The 27,426-nt window shown below is 39.6% G+C and overlaps 2 protein-coding genes across 4 annotated transcripts in view; both read right to left on the bottom strand.

Moving 5' to 3' along the window:
- Positions 1 to 1,872: 1,872 nt before the first annotated feature.
- prob1 (proline rich basic protein 1) lies at positions 1,873 to 12,232 on the bottom strand. Of its 2 annotated transcripts, XM_033029466.1 has the most exons (3): positions 12,008 to 12,232; positions 4,233 to 8,175; positions 1,873 to 4,202 (listed from the first exon to the last, which is right to left on the bottom strand). In XM_033029466.1, exons 2-3 carry the CDS (start codon positions 8,027 to 8,029, stop codon positions 2,216 to 2,218), a joined length of 5,784 nt encoding a protein of 1,927 aa, XP_032885357.1. In that variant the 5' UTR covers positions 8,030 to 8,175; positions 12,008 to 12,232; the 3' UTR covers positions 1,873 to 2,215. The 2 variants fall into 2 exon arrangements, with proteins under 2 accessions (XP_032885357.1, XP_032885356.1); XM_033029465.1 differs by having other exon boundaries at positions 1,873 to 8,175.
- A 10,329-nt stretch (positions 12,233 to 22,561) lies between these two features.
- The window catches only part of dnajc18 (DnaJ heat shock protein family (Hsp40) member C18), a 29,212-nt gene continuing 24,347 nt past the window's right edge, over positions 22,562 to 27,426 (bottom strand). Inside the window, exons 7-8 of one of the 2 annotated variants that reach the window (XM_033029463.1) lie at positions 26,315 to 26,487; positions 22,562 to 24,230 (exon numbers count right to left, since the gene is read on the bottom strand). In XM_033029463.1, the coding sequence (XP_032885354.1) occupies positions 24,106 to 24,230; positions 26,315 to 26,487 (298 nt within the window). In that variant the 3' untranslated portion in view covers positions 22,562 to 24,105. Of the gene's footprint in view, positions 24,231 to 25,095; positions 25,203 to 26,314; positions 26,488 to 27,426 lie in introns of those variants that run through there. The other variant, XM_033029464.1, reaches the window with a different exon arrangement.

Genomic DNA, 27,426 nt, shown 5'->3' with positions numbered 1-27,426 from the left:
GGATTTGTCATTCCCATGCCACAAGATTTTGTTAAATCTTTCCTGTTGCCTTTTCACTTCTCACACAATAAGTTAAGCATCACAAATGGAAGAAGCTTTCGGCACTAAAATCTAACGAGAAATGATTGAGTGGTCTGTGGCAATCTCACCCAAAGCTGAGCTTTGGCCACACTTGGATTAGTTTCTCACAACTGCCATACCTCCTGAAAAAAATGCATCTGAGTGTGTGCCCAATTTTAGATTTCCTGCCTAGTTAACAGCAGCCTTCACAGATGTAAGTGGAAGAGAGGATTGATGACGAGGTGACAGCTGCCGCTGGGAAGACTGTGCAGTGGGAATACTCCTCTTCTCCTGACTTCAGCAGAAAGTTTTTAAAGGGAAAATAAATCACTAACAAGTGCTGTTTAGACCAAACACATCAATATCGAGGATCCATTTTAGGTGAGGAGTCCTAAACCAAGAATGAAAATATTTGGCTCTTTATTTACCTGCATAAAAAGGTAATAGTCATTTTTATAGTCATCTGGTCACCTGGTGAAGGATTTAAATTTGTGCCAGGTTGGTCACAAAGTATTGTACTACATGAAAATATGCTGGGTCTCTAACAGCATCATTTTACTGTTGTAGACGCATTCAATGGAAGAAAGCTGAATCCAGTTTCTATCCCTTAGAGTCATAGTGCACGGAAGCAGATTCTTTGGCCCAACTCGTACATGCCGACTAAGATATATTTGTAAGCTAGTCAATCTACCTCTATTCAGCCCATATCACTCTTAATCTTTTCTATCCATGTACCTGTCCTTTTAAACATTGTAATTGTACCAACCTCTACAACAAGCGCAGGTTCTTAAATCTATGCCCTCTCGTTGTAGCCTTCAAGAAAATTGAATGTTTTGAACATGGACTTGCAAATGAAAAATGCTTAAGGAGCCACAAACAAATATCAAATTCACTCAAACCCCACTGAAAACATGTGGACTCTAACAGGTTTATATATTATAGAGATGGTGGTGTCAGCCTTGTTTCAGTGGAATTATTTAAATTTTGTAAATAATTATCGATTAGATTATTTCTGGTGTGAAGAAAACAAAAATCCACCCAGCTGAAATAAAATTAAATGTCAATATTGAGAAAAATGAAGAAAAAACTATCAGAAGCTCAATTATTGTCCTATAAGGCCAAACACAAGGCCAAAGAATTAATCCAAACCCTGCGTTTTCTTAACCTCTTTCAGCAGGGCAGTGGTTAACTGAACACTGTAAGTGACAAAACTTTGACAGCATTCCTCCTACTGTTTGTTACCTATCAGAAAGTGTCATTAGAGTCAGATCTGTGTGCTATGCTCCTCTTAGTAAAATAATCCCCCTTGCCTTGGCTCTGATGTAAAAAAATAACTGCAGTGTAAAATGTAAAAGTGTATCAGGTGCCTTAAAATAACCACAAAGAGCGAAGTCACCAGGAAACATACAGAGACCCCACAGGAGTGCATGTACCCCGGTTACGGGGGAGTAAAGTGATCAGGTATAGAATAAGCATAAGTTTTCCCTTTGCGTTAATCCTTTGTTCACCGATGTAAAAATATTTTTCTGCTGCTTCTTCTAACCCACCCAAAAATTAAAATATGTATTTAGCCTTTACTGCGGCTGATGTTGCCTCCTGACATCCCTTACATGACCGGTAGTTACAATTCACTCAGAGTCCATATAACTTAGGGTGGCACAGTGGCACAGTGGCACAGCAGTAGTGTTACTGCCTCACAACGCCAGAGTCCCGGGTTCAATCCTGACTACGAGTGTTATCTGCACAGAGTTTATACATTATCACCGTTATCATTATCATTGAGTCCAGTGTGTATGCCAAGGATTAACATTATTTAAGATTTATACTCTTTAATTGCAATTGCTTTCCAGAACAAAATGGTCGATTCAATAGTCAGATCTCCCAAATTATAATTAAAGGGTTTAACATAACCTTTTTATTTAATTTACATTTTCACTTTTAGTATTTTGTTGTAGGGAACATTGATAATATATATTTCAAAAGGTAGTTAAGCATATAGATTTTTTTTAAATGCACGTCAGTCAACACCTGCAAAGAATACATACATTCAGCACGACAAAGCTACATGTCCTTTTAACATTGTTCTGGTAATTTTGGTGGAGAATGCTCCCTCAGTAAAACCCATAGATTCATCATGGGCAACGTTGTTCTTTCCTCAAACACGAGAGTTATCTTTAACTTCTGCACGAGATTTTGAATGGATGGATATTACTTGTGCAGCGGTGTGAATTTGGTTAGGATTTACAGGCACATTCATTGGAGTTGAATATGTACTTTCCATGTAATTAGTTTCAGCAAAATGATTTTTTGGCATATCCTTTTTATGATCCGGCATTTCTGTCACACTCACAGTTGTGCTGTTTGGACTCGATTGGTTTTGTACTTCAGAGGACCCAGGATGTGGACCCGGGTATGCCACAAGAGGTGTTGAGATTAAGTCAGAATATTGCATTGTTGGTATAAATGAAGGCCTCAAGACATTTGGATATAAAACGTGTGGGGAGAATGATGTTTGATAATATCCACCGTATGTTTGTTGAGGTATTATCACCTCGACATAACAGCCAGTTTCTGGATCCAACAGCATTTTGCGTGGAGATTGCATTGGTGCCTCAACGAAGTAATGCTTTCCTGTCTCTGGATCAATAAGCACTTTCTTGTGAGCTTCTGGATATTGGAAGCAAGGCAGCCGGAGACTGTCCATCAAGTGAGGTGATTGAGGCACTCGGTAACATTTGTCCACATGGTCTGGAGTTTGGCTGGTTGGTGTAAAATGAAGTAAATGAGACTCTGCTTGATTTGGTACCTGAGAAGAGGCATAGAATGGATGCTGCAGAGAAGTATCAAACGAAAACATCTCCCCAAGGCACTGGTGAGGCAATGCTTGTTGTTCCTGTTTGTGAGGATTTAAAGTTTCCCAGTTTTGCTGGCGAGGACTAGTGCTTGCTATGTGAATTAATGAATGAGGAGGAGCAGGTACTTGCTTCTTTGGAGATGCACGTGGCTTGTGTTCTTCATTAGGAATGGAAAGATAATTTATTGGGGCTGATGTAAGAGATGGATCTTGCGTGACAGCTTTGTTCATTGCTAGCATTTTCAATTCAAAGGAGGGTTGCTGTTCTTGATCATGAGTTGCACTGTTGGATGATTTAACAACAGGGTGATTAGAATTGATTGACTTCACATTCAAATCTGTGAAGCATGAAGGAGTCTGTGGAGCCAGTAGCTTATTAACTTCTGCATTCTGAATGGCAGCTGAAATTTCTAATTTATTATGAACATCCTGACCTTCAGTTTCTGGAAATGATGTATTTGCTGAAATTTTTATAGTCTTAGAACAATTGGATGACTCCACAGGAATAACATTGTCTGAGATGGTTATAACTGGTACACCGATTTCATTTGGGATCTGGACTTTCAAAGTTGAAAGTAGTTCATCTACAGTTTTGATATTGCCGGACTCAGAGCACTCTTTAGAAGGATTTTGTTTTTCTTCCTCTGAAACCATCAACATTTTATTGTTATCTTTGTTCAGTTGTAATTCATTTACAACTGTCAATCTGGCACTTTCTGCTCTTGGTAGCATTTCAACTTTATCGGTGTTTTGGGGTGCAATAAATTCAGTTACAAGATCATTGTTCTTAGTTTTAATAGCTTGTAATTTGATGTCTGCTTTGCGATTTAGCATGTTCTGACTTTCTATTCCATCATCGATCCCTTCATCAAGATTATGTTTGATGGGTGATAATCTTATTTCCTTAGGATTTGAACTAGATTTAAATAAAAAGTTTGCTTCATTTGGCAACCCACTTTGCATATCACTTACATTCTTATCATCTTTGCTTTCTGAAGCCAGTTTATTCAGATTGTCTCCGTCAAGAGCTATCTGATCTTCAACATAATTGAGTAACAATTTGCTTGCATCTTTGTTTGGAGCAGAATTTTCAATGAGTTCGCTCTGCTCTTTTAAATTGACTTGAATTCCTCTTTTCAGTTTAGATGTTTCACATAATTGTTCAAAGCCATTATTGTCTATTGTTGAATTTTCCATGGTTTTTTGATTTTCCAGTTTAAATTTAAGTTCTTTTTTATGTTTACTTTTTCTTGATGGTGTTTGTGTTTCTTTGTCATTGGAAGATAATATCTTTAGGCTTTCATTTTGATTCTCCAATCTATTGTTATTAGTATCATCTTTCCAGAGTGACATTCCTATACTTTTGTTGCTTCCAGCAAAATTACAGAAGAGTCCATTATGGCTCTTCAACTTATCTTGATTATCTCCTTGAGGACTGCTTTTTCCAATTGACAGATCAAGCTGCTCAATATTGTAACAAATAGCCCCGAGTGGGTGATTCTGCATTTCTATTTTGGTACAAGTAGCCTTTTCATCTTCATGATTTTGTATTCTTTCTGGAATCTCTCGAGGTTCATCCTTGTATAGCTCCATTTGTATATCTTCTTTGTTTGAATTAGGATTTGTTAACATTTCTTTCCCTTCTAGCTCATTTTCAATTTCTCGATCAGTTTGTTTTTCGGTCAATGCGTAGTTAGTATCATCAATTGTTGAACTGGAGTGTGCATTGAGATTTTCCAGTCCTTCAAGGAATTGATTTTGTTGATTACTTTCTCCTGTTACCAAATCAGTAATTCTATTATTCAACATAAATTTGTCTGAACCGGCTTTCAGAGTTTCTTCTTCAAACTGGACTTTCATAGGTGGTGATTTAGACTCTTTAATATTTGAAATTATTTTGACATGCATTTTCCTTTCAGATGCTACTATATTTGGGAAAGAATTCAAAGGTTCAGCTACATTATTCTCATTGTCCTTTGTGAAGTAGTCTTGGTTACATATTCTTTTAGCAGAAGTTCCATTGTTTTCTTGCTTTTTACATGGAATAGGCAATTTGAAGTCAGAAGAAAATAACCTTGATGTTTCTGAACTTTCCGTACTTATCAAACCTTTCCTGCCAACTGTGACATAGCTGTTATCATCTTTGGCAACTTTCCTACCTATTGACTGACGTTGAATACATTTTGGTGACGAAATGCTGTCAACTATTGAGACCTTGTTCAGAGGTTCTGGAAGTGATTGCTTTATAATGGATGGATTACAAACCTCATCGGGTACATCACATTTACCTTTGGTAGCACAGAATGTTAATCCACAGTTATTATTCTGACCAAGATTTTTCACATCCCTAACATAAGTAGGACACTTAGTTTTATTTTTGATGGATATGTTGTCTTCAATATTACAATGTGAAATGTTAGTTTTCTCCATGCCACAGTTGGCTTTAGGTGAAACAGGGAGCGTTTGATTGTTGGGGTCAAGATCAGAAGTGTTGGATTCTGGTGTGAGAGAATGTGTCTTTGGGACACAGCATGTGATGGTTCTTTGAACATTTGGTTTTGGAGAGTTGTGTAGCATCTTTGATGATTTTAGCGCAAGAATATTCCTTGAAGCGTTGATTTGGTGTGAAGATTTACTTAACTGAATGTCACTTGTTTTATCTTCATATGATGGTAATTCATATTGTATGCTATTGTCTGATTCTGCATTTTCTTCAGTATTTTGCCAACTCCCATTTTTATATTTACCTACTGAAGTGCATGAAGAAGTTAGGTTCTTCTCTTCCCCAGATACATTGATGCTAGGATTATTAAACATGGAACATGATTTTTCCCTACTCTTTCCCGGAGTTCTTTCAGCACTTGCTTCACATTGGCTGTCCATATGTGTTTCACTGTAATTCTCAAGTACATTGGTTGTGCAGCAATCAGGGCTGATGTTGTTCTGTCCACCGATAGTTTGACCACCTGCGCACCTTAAAGAACTGTAACAGCACTTTTGACCCAAACCTTCATTTTCCTCTGCATTATCACCAGTTAATTCACAACCATTCTTTCTCAAATTGTTCTGAGCAACATTTTGAGAGTTATTGCATTCCAATTTTGAAACAGAACTTTCATGGTCTATTTGTTGTGAGACAATTGGAGAAAGAGCTCGATCTTTCTTTCTCACATTACGTGTAATTGGGAAGCGGGCAAACCTGTTGAATTTCTGCTCTGCCTTGAGATTTTGCTCGTACAGCATTTTTTTGGATATCACATTTGATAAAAGGCTGGATGCAAATTTGTTTCGTGGTGTAGGCCCATCTATAGATATTGCTCTTTGTGGCTGCTTATGAATTCTATTTTTATTTTTGATATTTGTGCTTATTGCGTTTTCTATATAAGGCGTCCTTTCAATGATTTCCAAACGCTCTTCTTCATTCCCAGTTTCATCTCCAAGACCAACATAAGCATAGGAATTGATGGCACTACTTGAGGTAAAGACTTTGAATTCACTTCTCTGTGGTCTCCTGAGTTCAATTTGACGTTTTGGGACAGTTCTGCTTGCTCTGGCATCTTTGCCTTTCTCTGGAGATTCTACAGCTACGTCGATGCATTCAAACTGCATTCTGTCATATGGATCATCAAGAAACATATTACTTTCTTCAGCTCCAGTGTATAAAGCATAGGCTGCATAACTGGGATCCAGACCCCACTCCTCTGTTTCACCAGCTGTGCCCACAAAGTCTGGCTCAGAACAAACCGACACACTCTTTGTATTGTGGCATTCCTCTGACAAAGCCGGTGAGAAATCAATGAAACCCCCAGAATTATAAATGTGGAGATAATTATCATTTGGACAGGACAAACTTCGAAAAGCCAGAGCAGTCAATTTTCGAACCTCATAATCTGTTTCATCTAGCTCACTTGCAAAACTAGATGATTCACTCATGCTCTCAGCACATCTCCTTTTACCATTAGCACTTGAATTATTTTTTGCACTGTCTTCAAACTCATCTTTTTGAGGCATTTCTTCAATTTCATTTAAACCAAGATGTAGATAACAGCCTGGAGAAGCATGCATGCTCACTTCAGCCTCCTGTTTTCTCGACAGCTGCACTCCATTACCTCTCTCTGCAGTTTTGCTATTTTGAGCTGTGATTGACAAATGAACCTGTTGGTCTCCATTTCCTTTACAGTTCTGTAGATTAGTGCCCAGCCCTGTTAGATCACATTCAGACGATTTGTTGACTTCTCCTTCAGCACTTGAATTGCTGTGCGTAGTTAATAAAGAATCATTACTTACCACATCGCTACTGCAAGCATTCTTTTCTTCCTGAGGGCTAGATGTGATTTCATACCCAAAGGAATTATTTTCATCAGCAGTTTTTACAGCTAATCCCACATCCATTTTGTAATGAGATTTAACATCGGGCACATTTCTGCTATGTAACTGAAAGGGCTTTATATCACCATTTAATTCCCCCCCAGCATTTAGTTCAAGCAATTCCATCTTATGTTTACTCACAAATATTTGTTCTTGCTCTTCCCTGCAGCTAAACTGAGGTGGTGGTGAGCAATCATTTAAACTGGTCTCAATTTCAGAACTGTTTAACCAGTCAACACTTTGTTCTTTCTGCGAAGCACCAAAACGCTGTGAAATCTCTTGACTTTCGTCTTGGTCAGGAGAGAGTTCTTCAAAATCTTCGTATGGCCCACTACAATCACTAAGATTTTCTCCAATATCGGAGCCCGCAGCAGTATGGTAAGAACCAGAGGAATCACAATGATTATCATCACCCTTGAGAAACAATGGTGAATCAAATGATGTCTTTACTGTGGACGTGATGATGCCTGGTTCGAAAAGCTGATCATTATTTATAGAATCAGGATCTGCAAGAATCCCAGAGGGACTAGTGTTTGCTTTAAGTTGGCCATGATCCTCTGCCAAAACTTGATTACCGGTCTCTATACTCCTAAATGTGTTGTCTGAAATACAATTTGAGTCTGCATTCGAGTTATTCGAGAGACTTTTGAACCATATTTCAGATACAAAGTTAGCACCAGGTTCATTTTTGTTGTTGTTTTCTTTGGGGTTTTTTCCAAACAGAATTTTTTGATCTAAATTATTCATTTTAAACTTGTAGTCTGTGCAATGAAGTTTTTCGATTGCGCCTCGAAACGTATTTTAATAATGCCAGTACAAAAAAATAGACGATGTGTCAACTGTGATCCTGGATGTTGCCCGAGTTCTTCAGTAATTCCTCCCTCATACTAATTCTGGAAATAGAGTACAAATAATTAATATGAATGAAATACAGCAAACCCGCAAATAACATAAGATCTTATACATTGAAACATATTTAAAAGCAAATTTTAAGGAACTCTGGATATCTATGGTTTGGATATGGGACTTGTATCATATGAAAAGTACCAAATTATGAATGGCACACAGATAATGTAATTTGCTTCAGCAATCAATACCTATCCAAAACCCCGATTTAAAACTGATCGTAGAATAAAAACAGAGACCTGGAAGTACACCTGCATGATGTCCAAAAAATGAGTGCTAACTTGTTTAGTTTAGTTTTAGTTTAGTTTAGAGATACAACGTGGAAACAGAACCTTTGGCCCACCGAATCCTCGCCAAACAACGATCCCCATACACTAACATTTTCTGACACACTAGGGACATAGAAACATAGAACCATAGAAACATAGAAACATAGAAAATAGGTGCAGTAGTAGGCCATTCGGCCCTTCGAGCCTGCACTGCCATTCGATATGATCATGGCTGATCATCCAACTCAGTATCCCATCCCTGCCTTCTTTCCATACCCCCTGATCCCTTTAGCCACAAGTGCCACATCTAACTCCCTCTTAAATATAGGCAATGAACTGGCCTCAACTACCTTCTGTGGCAGAGAATTCCACAGATTCACCACTCTCTGTGTAAAGAATGATTTTCTCATCTCGGTCCTAAAAGACTTCCCTCTTATCCTTAAACTGTGACCCCTAGTTCTGGACTTCCCCAACATCGGGAATAATCTTCCTGCATCTAGCCTGTCCAACCCCTTAAGAATTTTGTAAGTTTCTATAAGATCCCCCCTCAATCTTCTAAATTCTAGCGTGTACAAGCCGAGTCTATCCAGTCTTTCTTTATATGAAAGTCCTGCCATCCCAGGAATCAGTCTGGTGAACCTTCTCTGTACTCCCTCTATGGTAAGAACGTCTTTCCTCAGATTAGGAGACCAAAACTGTACGCAATACTCCAGGTGTGGTCTCACCAAGACCCTGTACAACTGCAGTAAAACCTCCCTGCTCTTATACTCAAATCCTTTTGCTATGAATGCTAACATACCATTTGCTTTCTTCACTGCCTGCTGCACCTGCATTCCTACTTTCAATGACTGGTGTACCATGACACCCAGGTCTCATTGCATCTCCCCTTTTCCTAATCTTACAATTTTTACTGAAGCCAAATTAACCTACAAACCTATACGTCTTTGAGTGTGGGAGGAAACCGAAGCACACAGAGAAAACCCATGCAGTCACAGGGAGGACGTACAAATTCTGTACAGACAGCACCTGTAGTCAGGATCAAACCCAGCTCACTGGCGCTGTAAGGCAGCAACTTTACCACTGCACTCACAAATTCTGAGCCAATTAACTCCAGTCATTGATAGAATTGAATTTTCTGGTGTAAGAAGAAGATGATCTTCCGATGTTGCGGTTTCCCAAATGGCACTGGAAGTTGCACAACGCTAACAAATGTGTTTCCAGAGTGAGTCAATGAGGGTGATGCAGCATTTAACAGTGCTGTCTCACAGCTCAGACCAGACTCAATCCTAACCTCAGGGCTGTCTGTGTGCAATTCTACCAGTAACTGTAGGTTTCCCTCGAGTGCTCTGGTTTTATCCCACGTTCCAAAGACATGCTGGTAGGTTGATTGGCTAATGTAACGTACCACACAGCAGGGATTCTGCCAAAGAATCAAAGTGCATCAATGAGAGAATAACTTGCAGGGATACATGGAAAATAGAATTGCTATGAATGGGACTGATGTGGTTTATATGTGGATGAGATGGGCCAAATAGCCTCCTACTGTGTTGCAGTAAGTACATTGATCTGAATCACGACAGGGGTTGTTCACTCATAGAGTTGCAACAATCCTGAAGGCTCCAGTTAGAACCTAAAACATAGAAAAGTACAGCACAGGAACAGGCCATTTGGCCCACAATATCTGTGCTGAATATGATGCCAAGACCAACTCTTAGCAGCCAGCACATAATCCATATCCCTCCATTCGCCTGTCCAAAAATCACTTAAATGCAATTATTGTATCTGCCTCAACAACCACCTCCAGCAGCACGTTCCAGGCACTCACCACCCTCTGTGTAAGAAACATGCCCTCCACATCTTTAACATTTCCCCCCTCCCTTAATTGAATATTATTTAAAGGGATGGTCACAAGTAGTCATATTATTATTTTATTATTTAAAGGAAAACTCACAAGCAGGTAGAGTAATGAACAATTCCCAAGCAAACAACGTTCAAGCAACCCGGAATCCCAGTCATCACATCGCAGTTCAAAAGATTCTCCCTCAAAATGAAGTGTGCAGAAATGTCAGAACAAACACTGCACAAAATGATGCGGTTCCACATTCATCAAAAATGAAGAAACTGCTGGAAGGCAACCTCGTGAAGGGATGATATCTACGACAGGGTGTTGTCACAGATATACCTGGTGAGGCTTGTGTGCTTTTATGAATGTGAACTCTTTGAGTGCCTTATGAATACAAAGGTTTTATTTACTGCATGTCTATCATTCCGCACTTTGCCTGTTGAGCTATTTCTGACACTGTAATGCATCAGTGAGCAGCAAAGTGGCATATCTTAGAAGAGGCATCATTCAAGGATCCTAAACCATGTTTCTGAGATTGAGCTTTGGGACTTTGACTTGGTATTTGTTTGCTTTTTATGACTTGTCCAGTAAATAGGAAAGTTATATCACACCAGCCCCACAATTCCCCTACTTCCCATCCTTGTATCAGGCACCCTTTCCTGGCCAAAGGATGTGTGACTTCCTATGGTCAGAGCTGCAAACAAACAAACAAACAAACTCCAGCCCAGTAAATTACAATTGTTCAAAAGACTTTAACAGCACATACTTCACATTTGGAGTAGTACTAAATAAAAGAAACTCTGGCACAATAATTATAATGCACCACAAGTAGATTTACTTTGATAGCACAAACAATATCTGCAAAATTGTAGTCGCACCTAGCGGCCTACAATCACAAGGAATTTACCTCCAAAAATTCAAAAGTATATCCTCAACAAGGTTTACACTGAATACTAATCAAACTTTCAGCTTTTCTGGAGCAAGAAAAAAAATTGCTGGAGGAACTCAGCAAATCAGGCTTCTCAGTTTATCTGTATCTCCAGTTCCTTTCTACACTTCTCAGCTTTTCTGCTTTTGTCATACTCATACTGCTGTTCTAGGTAAAGGGCCTGTCCCAATGTACGAGGTAATCCAATAGCTCTCCCGAGTTTAAAAAAAAATCAAACTCGTGGAAAGTACGTAGAATGTACGTAGCGGCTATGTCGGAGCTCGTGGATGTCTCGTAGCGGCTCGTAATGCTAACGGCAGGTACTCGGGACATGCGGTAACTCGTGAAGTTTTTTTAGCACTGTGAAAAATGTCCATGAGAGCCCCGAGTACCTACGAACGGCTATTACCGTAATTCTCCGAGTTCGAATCAGTGGAAACTCGTGAGAACTCTTGAATTACCTCGTACAGTGGGACAGGCCCTTAAGACTGTCTGAGGTGACCTTTAAATTAGTCAAGAGCTTGTAACATTTTAGAGCATTCCTCCAGTCCTGGACAGTTTCAATGTACGTGGTGCTATATCACATAAAAATGAACATTACTGAAGACGGGTCTTGATCCGATACGATACCCATTCCTTCCCTCCAGAGGTGCCGCCTGTCCCGCTTAATCAAGAGTGAAATAGGAAACATTCATTGGATTTAATTGTTCCACCATGATTAGAAAATGAAATTACTTTTGAAATCTGTAATGAAGTGGATAAAGAAATAAAGTTATTACCTGCTGCATAATGACAGTCATTTTCAAAAGTGAATGAGGAAGCTGAGCATGTGCATTCTCGACTGATGAAAACAAGAAACATTTTCACTTTTCCACAAGAAGCTCCTTGGTCAAATCAGTGGAGGCGATGTGTCAGCAGCCATTTACTTTCAGACTGAAGGCGTCACAAGCCCAGCAGGGCAGACGCTCCATGTTATAATTTTAGGAGAGGAATCATACCAATGCCTGAATTCCAGCCAAGACAACTGCACATGCATTCAGTGCTTAACTCGTGTTTCATGGAGGCTCGAAAATCTATGTCTAGAATCAAAACACTGTTGCTCATGATTGACCAGTTATTCTGGTGCATATTTAAATAGTTGACACCCACTTCTATAATTTGTCAAATATTGTCAAAGCTTCCACTGCATTCTTGTGACAAATTTCAAATTCATATTACGATAAAAAGCCATTGGATAAAAATAGATATTAATATTTGCAGAACTGATAATTCACATCGTTGGCACATTTTTCTTTTTATTTTACTCTCAACGGAGTTTTATTTTCCTGTGGGCTGATAAAAGATATAGTTAGTAGCAAGTGTCAAACCTACGCACAGGCAACAGAAGAAGCAATTTCTGCTGGTTCCATCATGTCACACGCTAAATTTACCCTCAGCTAGAATAATAACCTTGAGCAAATCCTGCTTAACGTGATCAATGCAAACATTACCATTCGGCTGTATGTGGTCAGTCCAGCTTTTGTCCTCATTAACAAACATTAACTGTGATATCAAACATACTGATTTTCAACAATTTATTCCACTTATAGTTTTTTTTTTTAATCTCATAAGCAACTATTACATGCTCTGCAATTGGTTGCACCAAAGTTTAGAAGGATGAGGGGGACCCTCCTTGAAACTTATCGAATAGTGAACGGCCTGGAAGAGAGTGGATGCGGGGGGGATGTTTCCACTAGTGGGAGAGTCTAGGACCAGAGGGCATGGCCTCAGAGTAAAAGGACGCACCTTTAGTAAGGTGAGGAGGAATTTCTTTAGTCAGAGGGTAGTGAATCTGTGGAATTCATTGCCACAGATGGCTGTGGAGGTCAACTCATTGGGTATTTTTAAAGTCGAGATTGATAGATTCTTGATTAGTAAGCGTGTCAAAGGTTATGGGGAGAAGACAAAGTGTATAGAAGTACAGGATTTTGAGCCATTTTCACAGTCTAAGTTGCTTTAGTGAAGCTGGCCATAAAGGCGTTGCAGGATCGGCCTGGCCAAGCAAATTAGTCGATGTCCTCCACCACTGCTCTGTGCACATGTCCGATCTGCGCGCTCAGTCTCTCAGTGCAGCGCCTGATCCAGTCGACACCCAGCCTTTGCAAGGACTTCCAGCCTTGGTCCAGATCCTCATATTGGCCAGTGAACTGTCGTCCCATGCTGCGCATCCCGCAGCCAACCTTGAGGGCACTGCAGATAAGATTGTGATTCTTCTTACCGGCCTTTGTTCTTTGCGTCCGCTGCCACCACCATCTCTCTCCACCCTACTCTCTGGTTTTCTGGTCCTCAGGGATGAGCAGTGGCCAGGCTCGGTGGCTTCCTTCTTGAGGACGGGCTTCCTGGGTCCACAGCAGGCAAGCCAGGCCTGTTGCCAGAGGATGCCATGGAAATGGTTGGATCCAGTGAGGTGCTCCTGCATTTAATATCCTGGACCACACATGAAGAGTGACTTCTCAAGTATTGGGAAATTACTAACATTATTCTGCAGTTTTAGATAGAAAATGAAAACATTTATTTTTTGTGGTAATTGAATGCACAGCCAGGTAGAATATGCTTTTGTGGAGTTTAAAGTGGAGAACCCTTGTGATTTTAAATGCCATAACTATTTAAAAAATAAAAACCAATTGAGTAGATGTTTCTTGACCCAATTTGCTACTTAATTTTACTTATGTACTTAAATATTATGGATCAATACTGATTTCTCTTTCAATAAACCTATTGCAAAAAATTATGTCTCAATAGAATGTTAGACTTGCCCAGTTGAGTATTGCCTGTCAAAACTGTGCTTCACGAGTTCCACAAAATATTGTCATTGATGATGCCAATTATTGCTGAGTTTTGACCTAAAATGCAACTGGGTGTGGTTGAACCATTCAGTAACTAATATATAAATTAAGCTTTAACTAATAGGTCCATTTCATCTACACTTCACACTGCATTGGCAAAGCCACCAGCATAATCAAAGATGAGTCTCACCGTGGTCACTCCCTCTTCTCCACTTTTCCATCAGGCAGGAGGTACAGAAGTGTGAAAATGCATATCTCCAGATTCTGGAGCAGTTTCTTCCCAGCTGTTATCAGGCAACTGAACCATCATATCACCAACTAGAGAGCAATCCTAAGCCACCATCTACCTCATTGGAGCCCATCGGACTATCTTTAATTGGACTTTACTGGATTTTATCCTGCACTACACATTATTCCCTTTATCCTGTATCTGCACACTTGGACAACTTGATTGTAATCATGTATAGTCTTTCCACTGACTGGAGAGCACACAACAATAAAGCTTTTCACTGTACCTCGGAACATGTGACAATAAACTAAACATAGTTTATATTATTTTTCTGTTATCACTGTGTATTAAAGCTGCCAATTTTAACATCAGAGGTCAGATTTCAATTCTCTTCCCACCTTGACATGGACAATTGTGTCATCAATTCTCCCTTGAACTTTGGGATTCAAAGTCACCATGGTTCTATCTGTAGGTACACAAAAATGCTGGAGAAACTCAGCGGGTGCAGCAGCATCTATGGAGCAAAGGAAATAGGCGACGTTTCGGCCCGAAACGTCGCCTATTTCCTTCGCTCCATAGATTCTGCTGCACCCGCTGACTTTCTCCAGCATTTTTGTGTACCTTCGATCTTCCAGCATCTGCAGTTCCTTCTTGAACACATGGTTCTATCTGTCTTTGGCCTAGTCTGGGTCTTAGGCAAAGATTATAGAGGAGCTCCTCTAGTATCTTTGGTCTTAGGTCTGGATCCAGCTAAGGCAAGGTCTAAATCAGTAGAAAAACATAATTTATGTTTTTGATGTTATATTGGTGTTGCTTAAAATCTGATTTTAGCCTTGAAATTGGTATAATTCTTGCTTCCAAGTTAGAACATTGAGACTTGAACATATAATGGGAATACTTCACTGCTATATTATCTCAGTCTACCAGTGCCAGATATGCCATCGTCTGAATGGGGTATAAAGTTAACACACCATCAGTGTTCTCAGTAGATATAAAACCTCATGGAATTATTCAAAATAATTATTCAAAATTTCCATACTGTACCTTAGACTTTAAGGAACATTAAAAAAACAACCAGATTTAATACAAATATTTTGATGGGCAAATGGGGTTATAAAAGTTATATTTCTTTTCTTTGAAAACTTTCTTCAGCCAAAATTAGAAAAACAAATAAGCACTGCTGGCCAGGGATAACTTCTAGCTGCAAGAATTATTTATTATCTCCACTCATCTGGTTAGTATCCTGATGTTCAACAACAGGGCTTTAGAACACAAATTTCAGATGATACAATTACTTTAGAAGACAATTGTGAAAAATATGACTAATTCATAGCAAGAACTGAAGGCACACTTAAGGAAGGCATTTTACATGGTCTAATTCTGTTCCCTCATTCTCCAACAAGGTCACAACCTAAATGAATGCTAATGATAAAGAAAGGGTCAAGAGCTTCAAATTCCTGGGCGTGCATATCTCTGAAGATCTTTCCTGGTCCGAGAACACTGATGCAATTATAAAGAAAGCTCATCAGCGCCTCTACTTCCTGAGAAGATTACGGAGAGTCGGTATGTCAAGGAGGACTCTCTCTAACCTCTACAGGTGTACAGTGGAGAGCATGCTGACTGGTTGCATCGTGGCTTGGTTCGGAAACTTGAGCGCCCTGGAGCGGAAAAGACTACAAAAAGTGGTAAACACTGCCCAATCCATCATCGACTCTGACCTCCCTTCCATCGAGGAGATCTATTGCAGTCGCTGCCTCAAAAAGGCTGGCAGCATCATCAAGGACCCACACCATCCTGGCCACACACTCATCTCCCCACTAGCTTCAGGTAGAAGGTACAGCAGCCTGAAGACTGCAACGACCAGCTTCTTCCCCACAGCCATCAGGCTATTAAACTCGGCTCGGACAAAACTCGGACAAAACATTAATAGCCAATAATCTATTTATTTACACTTTATCAGTTTTATTATTCATGTGTGTATATATTTATGCAATGGTATATGGACACACTGATCTGTTCAGTATTCATGCCTACTATGTTCTGGTGTGCTAAAGCAAAGCAAGAATTTCATTGGCCTATCAAGGACACATGACAATAAACTCTCTTAAACTTCATCTTGAACTTGAACTATCTTTCAGGAGTGCTCAGAAACAATTTCATACACGGATACTTAAAAATATCATAATTTTCCCATGAACGTTGTCTCCTGTCAGCAAGAGTGTGCAATCCAATTTTGTAAATCTAAAAATGAACCCATTCCTCTTCTCTTTCAATTCTTCCAATTACCAGCACACTTTCTAATGAACACATTTTAATGCACTCTACAGTGTTCTATATTATTTTGAACTCCTTTGGTGTTTCATCTTTTTATGCAAGCAAAAAAAAAAGTAGCAGTCACTCTAATCTCTCCCATAGCTCCCTTCTTCTTAGCGTTATTACAGTAAAGTGCCTTCATATCCTCTCAAAGGGTTGGATAACCTTCCTGTGCAGTGCCTGAAATTGGACACAATACTCCAGCTGTGGTCTGATTAATGATGTATTAAGGGTTAGCATAACTTCTTTGCTTAGCAATGCTGTCACCCTATTTATAGAGCTGAAGATCCCACATGATCATCTGAAGAACATGGCCTTCAATTTGTCTGCCCTTAAACTATTCAGTTCATTGGTACAAATATATAATTGTACAGCTTGAGGTTTTTCAGCTAACTAAAGAAAAAAAATCTTTAGTTCTATTTTGAAAGCCATAACATACTCTTGACTCATGTACATGCATCAGCAGGACTGAAATTGACAGTTTTTGTGGCCCAAAATGTATTTTTTTCCCTCCCGCTGTATTACACAAAGTTAAGTTTAGATTTTTTTTGCTCTTAACCATATAACCATATAACAATTACAGCACGGAAACAGGCCATCTCGGCCCTACAAGTCCGTGCCGAACAACTTTTTTCCCTTAGTCCCACCTGCCTGCACTCATACCATAACCCTCCATTCCCTTCTCATCCATATGCCTATCCAATTTATTTTTAAATGATACCAACGAACCTGCCTCCACCACTTCCACTGTAAGCTCATTCCACACTGCTACCACTCTCTGAGTAAAGAAGTTCCCCCTCATGTTACCCATAAACTTCTGTCCCTTAATTCTGAAGTCCAAGAGAATTCCAGAGATTCATCACTCTCTGTGTGAAAAATGTTTTTCTCATCTCGGTCCTAAAAGATTTCACCCTTATCCTTAAACTGTGACCCCTTGTTCTGGACTTCCCCAACATTGGGAATAATCTTCCTGCATCTAGCCTGTCCAACCCCTTAAGAATGTTGTAAGTTTTTTATAAGATCCCCCCTCAATCTTTTAAATTCTAGCGAGTACAAGCCGAGTCTATCCAGTCTTTCTTCATATGAAAGTCCTGACATCCCAGGAATCAGTCTGGTGAACCATCTCTGCACTCCCTCTATGGCAAGAATGTATTTTCTCAGATTAGGAGACCAAAACTGTACGCAATACTCCAGGTGTGATCTCACCAAGACCATGTACAACTGCAGTAGAACCTCCCTGCTCCAATACTCAAATCCTTTTGCTATGAATGCTAACATACCATTCGTTTTCTTCACTGCCTGCTGCACCTGCATGCCTACTTTCAATGACTGGTGTACCATGACACCCAGGTCTCGTTGCATCTCCCCTTTTCCTAATCGACTAATTAGATAGGCAAGGGCTGATTAGGGACAGTCAGCATGGTTTTGTTAGCGGGAGTTCATATCTCACGAATCTGATTGAGATTTATGAAGATGTGACCATAAGGTTGATGATGGAAGAGCTGTAGACGTTGTAGATATGGATTTCAGCGTGGCATTCAACAAGGTTCCGCATGGTAGGCTGCTCTGGAAGGTTAGAGCACTTGGGATCCAAGGAGAGATAGCTGAATGGAAAGAAAATTGGCTTAATAAGGAAGCAGAGGATGATGGTAAAAAGTTGCTTTTCAGACTGGAGGGCTGTGATTAGTATTGTGCCTCAGGGATCAGTGTTGGGCCCATTGCTGTTTACCATCTATATGAATAATTTAGATGAAAACGTACATGGCATGATTAGCAAGCTTGCAGATGACACAAAAGTGGGTGATATTGTAGATAGTGAAGATGGTTGTAAAAAATTGCAGCAGGGTCTCGATCGGTTGGCCAGGTGGGTTGAGGAATGGTTCATGGAATTTAACGCAAATAAATGTGAGGTGTCGCATTTTGGGAAGTTTAACATGGGCAGAATCTACACAGTGAATGTAAGGGCTCTGGGATGTGTTGTAGAGTAGAGGGATCTAGGGGTGCAGGTATCGGATTCCTTAAAGTGACGTCACAGGTTGATGGGGTGGTCAAAAAAGCTTTTAGTGCATTGGCCTCCTTCAGGCAGAGTATTGAGTATAGAAGTTGGGAGGTCAGAATGCAGTTATATATGACATTGGTGAGGCCACATTCAGAGTATTGTGTTCAAAAGGGAACTGCAGATGCTGGAATATCGAAGGTACACAAAATTGCTGGGGAAACTCAGTGGGTGCAGCAGCATCTATGGAGCGAAGGAAATAGGCGACGTTTCGGGCCGAAACGTCGCCTATTTCCTTCGCTCCATAGATGCTGCTGCACCCGCTGAGTTTCCCCAGCAATTTTGTGTACCTTCAGAGTATTGTGTTCAGTTATGAACACCACGTTCCAAGAAAGATGTTGTCAAGCTGGAAAGGGTGCAGAGATTTTCGATGATGTTGCCAGGACCCGAGGGCCTGAGTTAGTAGGAGGATGAGCAGGCGAGGACTCTATTCCTTGCAGCACAGGAGGATAGGAGGTGATTTTACAGAGGTGTACAAAATTGTGAGAGGAGTAGAATACATATACGCAAGGAGTCTCATGCCCAGAATAGGGGGATTGAGAACCAGAGAACATAGATTTAAGGTGAGGAGGAAAAGATTTAATAGGAACCCGAGGGGTAACTTTTTTTTCACAAAAAGTGGTGGGTGTATGGAACAAGCTGCCGGAGGAGGTAGTTGAGTAAGAAGGTTGGGCTGAAGAGCTGGTTTCCACGCTGAATGACTCAATGAGGTAAAGGAAAGGCAACAAAATTCATCGTTTAAAAATTGTTTCAGGATCAGAATGAGGCTCTTGCATGCAAATCTTTGAAGGTTGAAGGGCAAATTGTTTCCTTAGCAGTGTTCTCATGGCATCATTATATGCCACCTTCAGATAATCATTTCATAAAATAGATGGCACGGCAGAGTCAAGATAGAATAAATGGAAGGAAAGTTTAGGAAGGACCTGCAGATGCTGGTTTAAATCGAAGATGGACACAAAATGCTGGAGTAACTCAGTGGGACAGTGACTGAAGAAGGGTCTCGATCCGAAACGTCACCCATTCCTTCTCTCCAGAGATGCTGCCTGTCCCGCTGAGTTACTCCAGCATTTTGTGTCTATCTAAGAATAAATGGAAGATTTCCTTTTCTGTCCCAAGTCACTCTTGGTTCGAGCTATACGTACACAGGAAGGAACAGGTTTCAACACAAAAACTTTACATGTATAATTTACAAATTTTTGTTAAATGTTATACAAGGCCATTTGCAAAAAATAAAAACACAAGAAATACCATCACAGAAAGAGGCAGAGGCAGTTTTAAGGATAGAATCTGAAGTTTAGGATTTACGTTGAAGGCAGGTCATCGATAATCGTTAAAATGAATGATGCAGAATAATCAGTAATATGATGCAGTAATATTTTAGTGAACCATATTATGTATGCAGATGATCTTGTGGTCTTTAGTCCATCTAGCACTGGTCTCCAGCAGCTCCTTACTATATGTCTTGTGTATGGTGTGGAACATGATATTAAATATAATGCTAGTAAGAGTGCTGTTATGATCTGTAGAACGAAAGAGGATAAATGTCTAAAATTTCCTGATTTTAAATTGTCTGACAATAATCTTAGTGTCTGTAATAAGGTAAAATATCTAGGGCATTTTATTACAGAACAAATGACAGATGATGAGGATATTTATAGGCAACGACGCATGCTGTATGTACAGGCGAATATTCTCACGTAAATTTGGTGCGTGTGCAGATGTGGTGAAGATGTCGCTATTTAGAGCATATTGCACACCACTCTACACTGCGCACCTGTGGTCGAACTATGGAAAGACAAGATTGCAGAGACTAAAGGTGGCATATAATGATGCCATGAGAACACTGCTAAGGAAACCTAGATGGTGTAGTGCTAGTAACATGTTTGTGGCTGCAGGAGTCAGTACTTTAGAAGCTATCCTAAGAAATCATATGTATAAATTCATTTGCAGGATAAATGACTCTAAAAATGTAATTATTGTGGCCTTGTCAAACATAAGGGTTAGCACTACACGCTACGAATCCCAGCTGTGGAGACACTGGTATCGTCTCGTTGTAGGACATTGATCATTCTCTTAATCTGGATTTTTAATACATGTATTGCGTTTTTTTTAAATATATAATTTATGATGCTTTTATGTGATATACTAAGATTTTATATGAACTTTATGATATTTTTTAATATGTAATGCATTTTTATGTAATGTTGCCCCTTGTCTGGACCTCGAGTCCGTAATAAAGATTATTATTATTATTATTAATCAGTTTATCCCTGAAGTTAAATGCAAATTAAGCAACAGTTAAAATAAAAGATTTTCAGTAGTGATTTCAATCAGTTAGCAATCAGAGGGAGACTTGGTTTGGGAGAAATAAATACAAAGATTTCCAAGATTTCCACTTTCATGTGTTTAAAGAGTCCCCTAAATGTAATGAAGATTCCTACTAACTCCTATGAAGTGGACAATAAAAACAACGTGCCGAAACAACAATAATTCACAATGGTCTGAATTTTCCACTTTGTGGCTGACATTTGTGAATAATACAAAAAGTTGAGACCCCAAGCAGTTCACATCAGCTGTTTATCCTATTAACACATGGGGCAGGGGTGTTGACGAATTGCTGTTGGAAAGTGGGAGGTCAGGCATAAAGCAGGTCCTGGTTGCTTTGTTTATCCACTCTCCCACCAGTCCGAGAAATTGCTAAATGTTTTAAAAAAAAGGATTAATTCTCCTTAAACTGATTGCATGAAATCGTTGGAGAATGGGTAAACAATGAACAGCTTGGAATTGCTGATAGTGCTGAAGAAAATTTAAACAATACCCTTCTTGTTGACATGTGTTACTGAAATGTAATCCTCTATGATCTTTGGTAATCAGCACCATTGATAAACAGGAGGATTGAAAGGGGGGCGCTGGGGGGCGCTGCACTGCAGCAGCCTCTACCTACAGCCTGTCTGTTATTTCAATCTTTTTTTTATTTTTAGTTAGTTTAAAGTTTTGTGTTGGGGGAAACTTTTACTTTTCTATGTGGGGGAGGGGGGCAGGGTAAGGGGGAAACCGTTTCCCAGTCTCTTCCTGGCGGGGACGCGACTATTTCTCCGAGTCGCGTCCTCGCCCCCAACCTCGCGGCCTAACAGCTGGATCGGAGCGGCCTTTCCTGCCGGGGACCAGGAACCGGACCAGGGCTGCTACAGCGGCGGCGCAGCGCTGGAGTCACCGCGGAGCGGGCGATGCCTACCTGGGTCGCCGTTTGGAGCTCCGGAGCGTTGGGCCGTTGCTCCAACATCGTGGAGCTCTGGTGCGGAGAGCTTCCAACGCGGGCGGCGCTGATCAACATCGTGGAGTCCTGGGGCGCCTTGCAGAGGGTCTCCAGCAGCAGTCTCCACCCGGCGCGGCCTGCGGACTTTGGGAGCCGCCGACTCCGGTAGGAGGGGGCCGACTCTGGTGTCCACGCCACTGAGGACGTCCCGCAGCCCCGACGTCGGACTTGTATCACCCCAGCGAGCGGTCCTGGACATTGGGCCGCCCGTAACTGCAACTGCGGAGGGCTTGGGGAGGCCCTGACCACGGGGAACAATGGAGGAAGAGACTGACTTTGGTGCCTTCCCACAGTGGGATACTCTGATTCTGCTGTGTGGGGATGTTTTATGTTAAATTCTATAGTGTGTGTTCTTTATACCCTTTCTGGCTTAATCCCTCCCTTCACCACCTCCAGTTTAAATTCCAGTTGGAATATTTTGGAGGACCCAAGAACCAAGAACCAAGAACTGATGAGGATGGAAGTTATAAAATTGTCTCAATCCACTATTTAGTTTCAGTTGAAAAGTAATATTTACACAATCCTGTTAATATGCACCCGGGTTACTATACGTTTTTGGAATACTTTTTAAGTCAACAAAATTCAAAATAATGATCACCTTTAAAAAAATTACTTTATTTCAACACTCAAAGTTTCATAATTCTACAATGATATACAGATTGTATTAGATATCCTTCTCCAAATATCACAGTAATTAGAATAAAAGCTTTATTTGTTCATTTATGTAAAATTTAAATCTAGTTACATGCAATGTGTGATCAGTCTCAATAAATATTTCTAAATATGTACATGAAATAAATATCAATATGCATAATTCCTTCACTAGTTACAGACCTAGAGTCACACTTGCAAGACAACACGTGAAAAAGTAATTTTCTAGTTCATTGCCATATGCAAATATGCCCCCGTAGAGTTTTTAAAAATTTAGCTTCAATAGTTATGTTTACAATGAGTAAAGTTTGTCATTTAATCAAAATCTCAATTATTCAGAAATTCTGTTTTATGCATTTTAGTCAGCAACACAAAGCCAATGCACAGCATCGACAGTGCTTCTGAAAATATGGAGGCAAAAAAGTTGCCAGAACTATTGGTTCAGTGATTGTAATTTCAGCTCTGATTCGAGAAGTTTCACAGTACATCCACATCATGTCCACAAAAAAATAGATGTAGAGAATACATAATACTTCAGTTATTACAATTTCAAACTGTTTATGATGAAGAAAATACTTAAATTGAGAATGGTTTCAAGAAAGCAAATACTGAGGAACCACAGACATAAAAATCTATGTCATAGGTGGTGGTCATTTGGCTCATCAAGTCTATGCCACCCTACGAATAGAGCTGGTAGGTTAATCCTCATTCCCTTCTATTAATCCTTAAACTCGGATCATATTTCAAGTGCTCATCTGAGGACTTTTCAGAGTCTGAATAGGGGTTGGTGCCTCTGCTATCTTTACAGACAGCAAGATATTTGGGTCCAAAAAAAATGTGATGCATTTAATTACAGTTAGAAGTTAGCTATGAAAATGAAAAATGAACTTCCATCTTGTAGCTATTAAACTTGCTCACAGTTAATACGTAGTTGGCAAGTAATTTGCATCCTGAAGCAATGGCTTAAGTGATTTATGTCAAAAATATGAAACTTCTGCAGCAAGGCTGAATTGAAGTTACAGGCACAAAATGTGAAGCACGGATTAAAATTATCCACATTTAATGCAAGGAAATGAATACACTTCACCACAGCCATTAAATTATGCTAAAAACTCAAAATACTACAGATGCTGTAACACTGCATGTTAAAGAAAAGCACTGGCTTTGCTCAGAAAATTAGGTAGTATCTGTGGAGAGACAGTTGATATTTCATGTCAATGTCCTTTTAACATTCTGCTCATTTCCAACAATATAAAATAACCTCTATGTAAAAGTCTTAATGGTAACTATTAAACATGAGTTTAACTTAGCAATATACTATGTTGCACTGGCATGGCTTTAATTCAAAACTATCCTGAACAGATTGATAACACTCTGCAAATTGTATTCAAGGTTAGGAAACCAGTATGTTTAGTTCTGGAATTAAATCTTAACAGTTTTAGAACATTGCTAATTTCAATCCAGATTTTATGGGAACCTAGTTCTTGTCATCCTTTCCTTTGAAGTTCAACAAATCTGGACAATTTTTCACAATTCTCTGTCTTAAGAGATTCAGCTTTCTGCATCAGACGCTCATCCCTGTACAATGTTGCCAAATTCAGCAGATCGGCTTCTGTAAAAGTAAATCACACTTAGTAAATCACAACAGTGCTCATTGCACACACAGATGTAGTACAATATACCCATAAACATGTTTCATGCAGGATTAGAAACAAAAAGATGCTGCCAAGGTAGCATTATCAATGCATATCTACTCAAATGGAGATTATTTTGGCACGGATCAAAGGTTATGAATACAAGCCCAAGCGTGTCAGAACAATTCAATTTTGCTAACACAGAATGTTATGGATGCTGCAAATCCAATATATTAACAGAAAATGCAGGACATGCTCTGAAGGCTAGGTAATATCTGTGGAGAAAAAGTTAACATTTCAGATACTGTCCTTTCAGTAATTTGTGTTTTAATACAATGTGCATTTGTTAGATTAAGGGAGGAGTTTTTTTAAACTTTCGCCTGAAAGGCTTAATTAAAAATAAATACATCTCACTAGTCCACACAAGTGTGCTACCATGTAGGCATGCAGAGATCGAAATAAAATAATGTACTTTATTATAAATGATCAACTCCTCCACTCTGATATCATACCAAGATCCATTTGCTTAACCTACACACTCCAGGCACTAAGAAAATAATGGTACCCCGTTTAATTGAAAATGTTGAACTTGCATCCTTTTATAAGGGGTGAAAGTTCAAAAGTCCCTTCAATGAAGTCAATGTAACCCAATTCATGATGCAATCCAGTAACAAGAGAGCTGAGTAACATGGTGTCAAGACAACAACCTCTCCCTCAATGTCTACAAGATGAAGCAGCTAGTTATTGACTTCAGTAAAATGAGGTGGTGTACACGCTTTAGTTAGCATCAATGATGCCAAAGTGGAGATGGTCAAGAGCTTCAAGTTCTAAGCATAAATATCACCGACAATCTGTCCTGGACCTGCCATATTGAAGCTATGGCCAAGAAAGCACATCAATGTTCTACTTCCTCAGGAAACTAAGGATGACATTCCTTCTTCTTCCCTTTCCTGTCAGGCAGAAGATACAAAAACTTGAAAGCATATACCACCAGATTCAAGAATCGCCTTTACCCCACAATTATTACTACTTAAAAGTCCATCATAAACTAAGTGTGCAGTCCTGATCTCCAAACCTACCTCATTGCGGCCCTTGCACTTTTTCTTTTAATCTGTACTTTCTCCGTAACTAACGCTGTAACACTATATTTGTCACACTTGTATTTTTCTCTTAGCACTACCTGTTGTACTTGTGAATGACTTGATTGTACTCGTATATTATTTCACTGGATAGAATACAAAGGTTTTAAAACTGTATCATGTTACAACTGAAAATAATAAACCAATGCCATTCCCTATATAGTCAAACTTAACTTGCATCAACATATGCATATTGTTCCGATTCAGATTAGTTTATCATATACACTGGGGTCAATGAAATTTCTAGTTTGTATGAAGCTCAGAGTAAACAGTATAGAGGTTAACTGTAGCTACTGTAATAAATATGATGAATGCTAAGCAGCAGAATAGTGCAGATTAAAGTGCAATCTGAAATAGTGCAAAAATATTCAAGTGCAACAATAGAATGACAAAATGAGGGAGAGCTAAGAGAACATATGCGTGGCAACATCTCCGAGAAGGGGGTGCAAAAGGGGTGATTGGCTCAGGAATCTGATAGCAAATTCATATTGGATATTCATATTCGATGTTTAAACAAGATATATGTTCTACTAAGATAGCCAAGTCGAAGAAGACGACTGCACTAAGGAAAGTCACAATTGATATTATTACCGACTAGTTACAAAGAATATTGAACACAAAATATGCATAGACCTATATTTCTCCTCATGGTCACCGAGCTCCCCCATATGGTTGGTCACAATAATACACCTGCAGTTCTTGTCTGAGGATAAGTGTTGGAAACATAGTACATTAAATTGCAAATTATATTCTGAGGCCGCTAAATATATTTCCACGTGCTCTAGCTGAACATTGATGTAGCCATCTAGTTGGCCAAGTGATCATATTTGCACTGATTAACAATCTTTGAAATAAAAGAAAATTACAGTATTAATTAAGAATTTCTTTAATTAGTAAACGCCAGCTTTTAAATGCATACTTACTTTGCTGTTTTTCCTTCCAGCAGCTCTTTTGAAGGTAATCAATATAGTCGTTCTCAACATTACTTTCCACAATTTGCAATGGTTTGCCTTTGTACTCTTCCTGAAAGCCTTTCTTGACAAAATATGTGATTTTTAAATGCTCCGTTTCTCTAGACAGAATGTGGCCCAATGACCTGAATAATTGGAATACATTACTGCATGTAGGGCGCAACATTAAATAAAAATTAATACATTTATTGAACTATTAAGGTATAAGCTATACTTATTAATCCTAGAAACAATATACAAAGACAATATTGCCACATTTCCCACGTTGAGTGGAACATGGGGAATCCGACGTTGAGACATTTTATAACATTGGTATGCAATGTAAACATTATGACGATGTTAGTTCTGACAATGGAGTAGGACTGGATTTATTTTTATAAATTTTACTCTTGGCCAAAAACTACATTAAGGTCTGTATTTTGGTGGAACTTCATAGCAGTTCAGTGATAAACATCTCTGCCGTAATATGACTTTTAAGAGCAGTTTCTCAGCATGTCATTTCAACATCCAGCAATGCAATTAAGCAGTAACTCTGCCATCTTGTGGTGGCACTACGTCTACAAAAAACAAATAACAAGCTGAATTTCGATGTTCTCCAGAGATACTATCTGACCCGCTGATACTCCAGCACTTTGTGTACCTTTTTGTGAACCAGCATTTGCAGTTACTTGTGTCTGAATTTCCTGATTGTTAGATGGCAGCTTCCTTCCATTCAACACTCAGCTTAAACTCTGATTTATGCTTAAGCAATGTCACAAAACAAAAGCTTGAAATGTTCTGAAAGTCATATGTTGGTGATGCAGTGACATGTGAGGAAATGTTGCAGATGTAATTGGCAGGCGACCCCTCAGTTTTACAATGGGACTAGCATCTGGATAGGTTCACTAACCCTGTGGGGGATTTAAAACATGCAATAAAGCGTGAATCTCCGCCGAGCTCGGCATGTGGACTTCGGGAGCCGTGGTCTCTGGTAGGAAGTGGCCGATTCGGAGCTCCAATTCGACGTCGGAGTTCCATCATCCCGGAGAGTGGGCCTGAACATCGGGCCGCCCGTAGCGGCGACT

This window comes from Amblyraja radiata, chromosome 11 (genome assembly GCF_010909765.2).
Source record: "Amblyraja radiata isolate CabotCenter1 chromosome 11, sAmbRad1.1.pri, whole genome shotgun sequence".
Taxonomy (NCBI): Eukaryota; Metazoa; Chordata; class Chondrichthyes; order Rajiformes; family Rajidae; genus Amblyraja; species Amblyraja radiata.
Note: the sequence above shows the minus strand (reverse complement) of the source record. Positions and strands in the feature narration are given on the sequence as shown.

Coding starts and splice junctions, on each gene's coding strand:
- prob1 (XM_033029465.1), bottom strand. CDS start 8,029: ATGAATAATTTAGATCAAAAAATTCTGTTTGGAAAAAACCCCAAAGAA.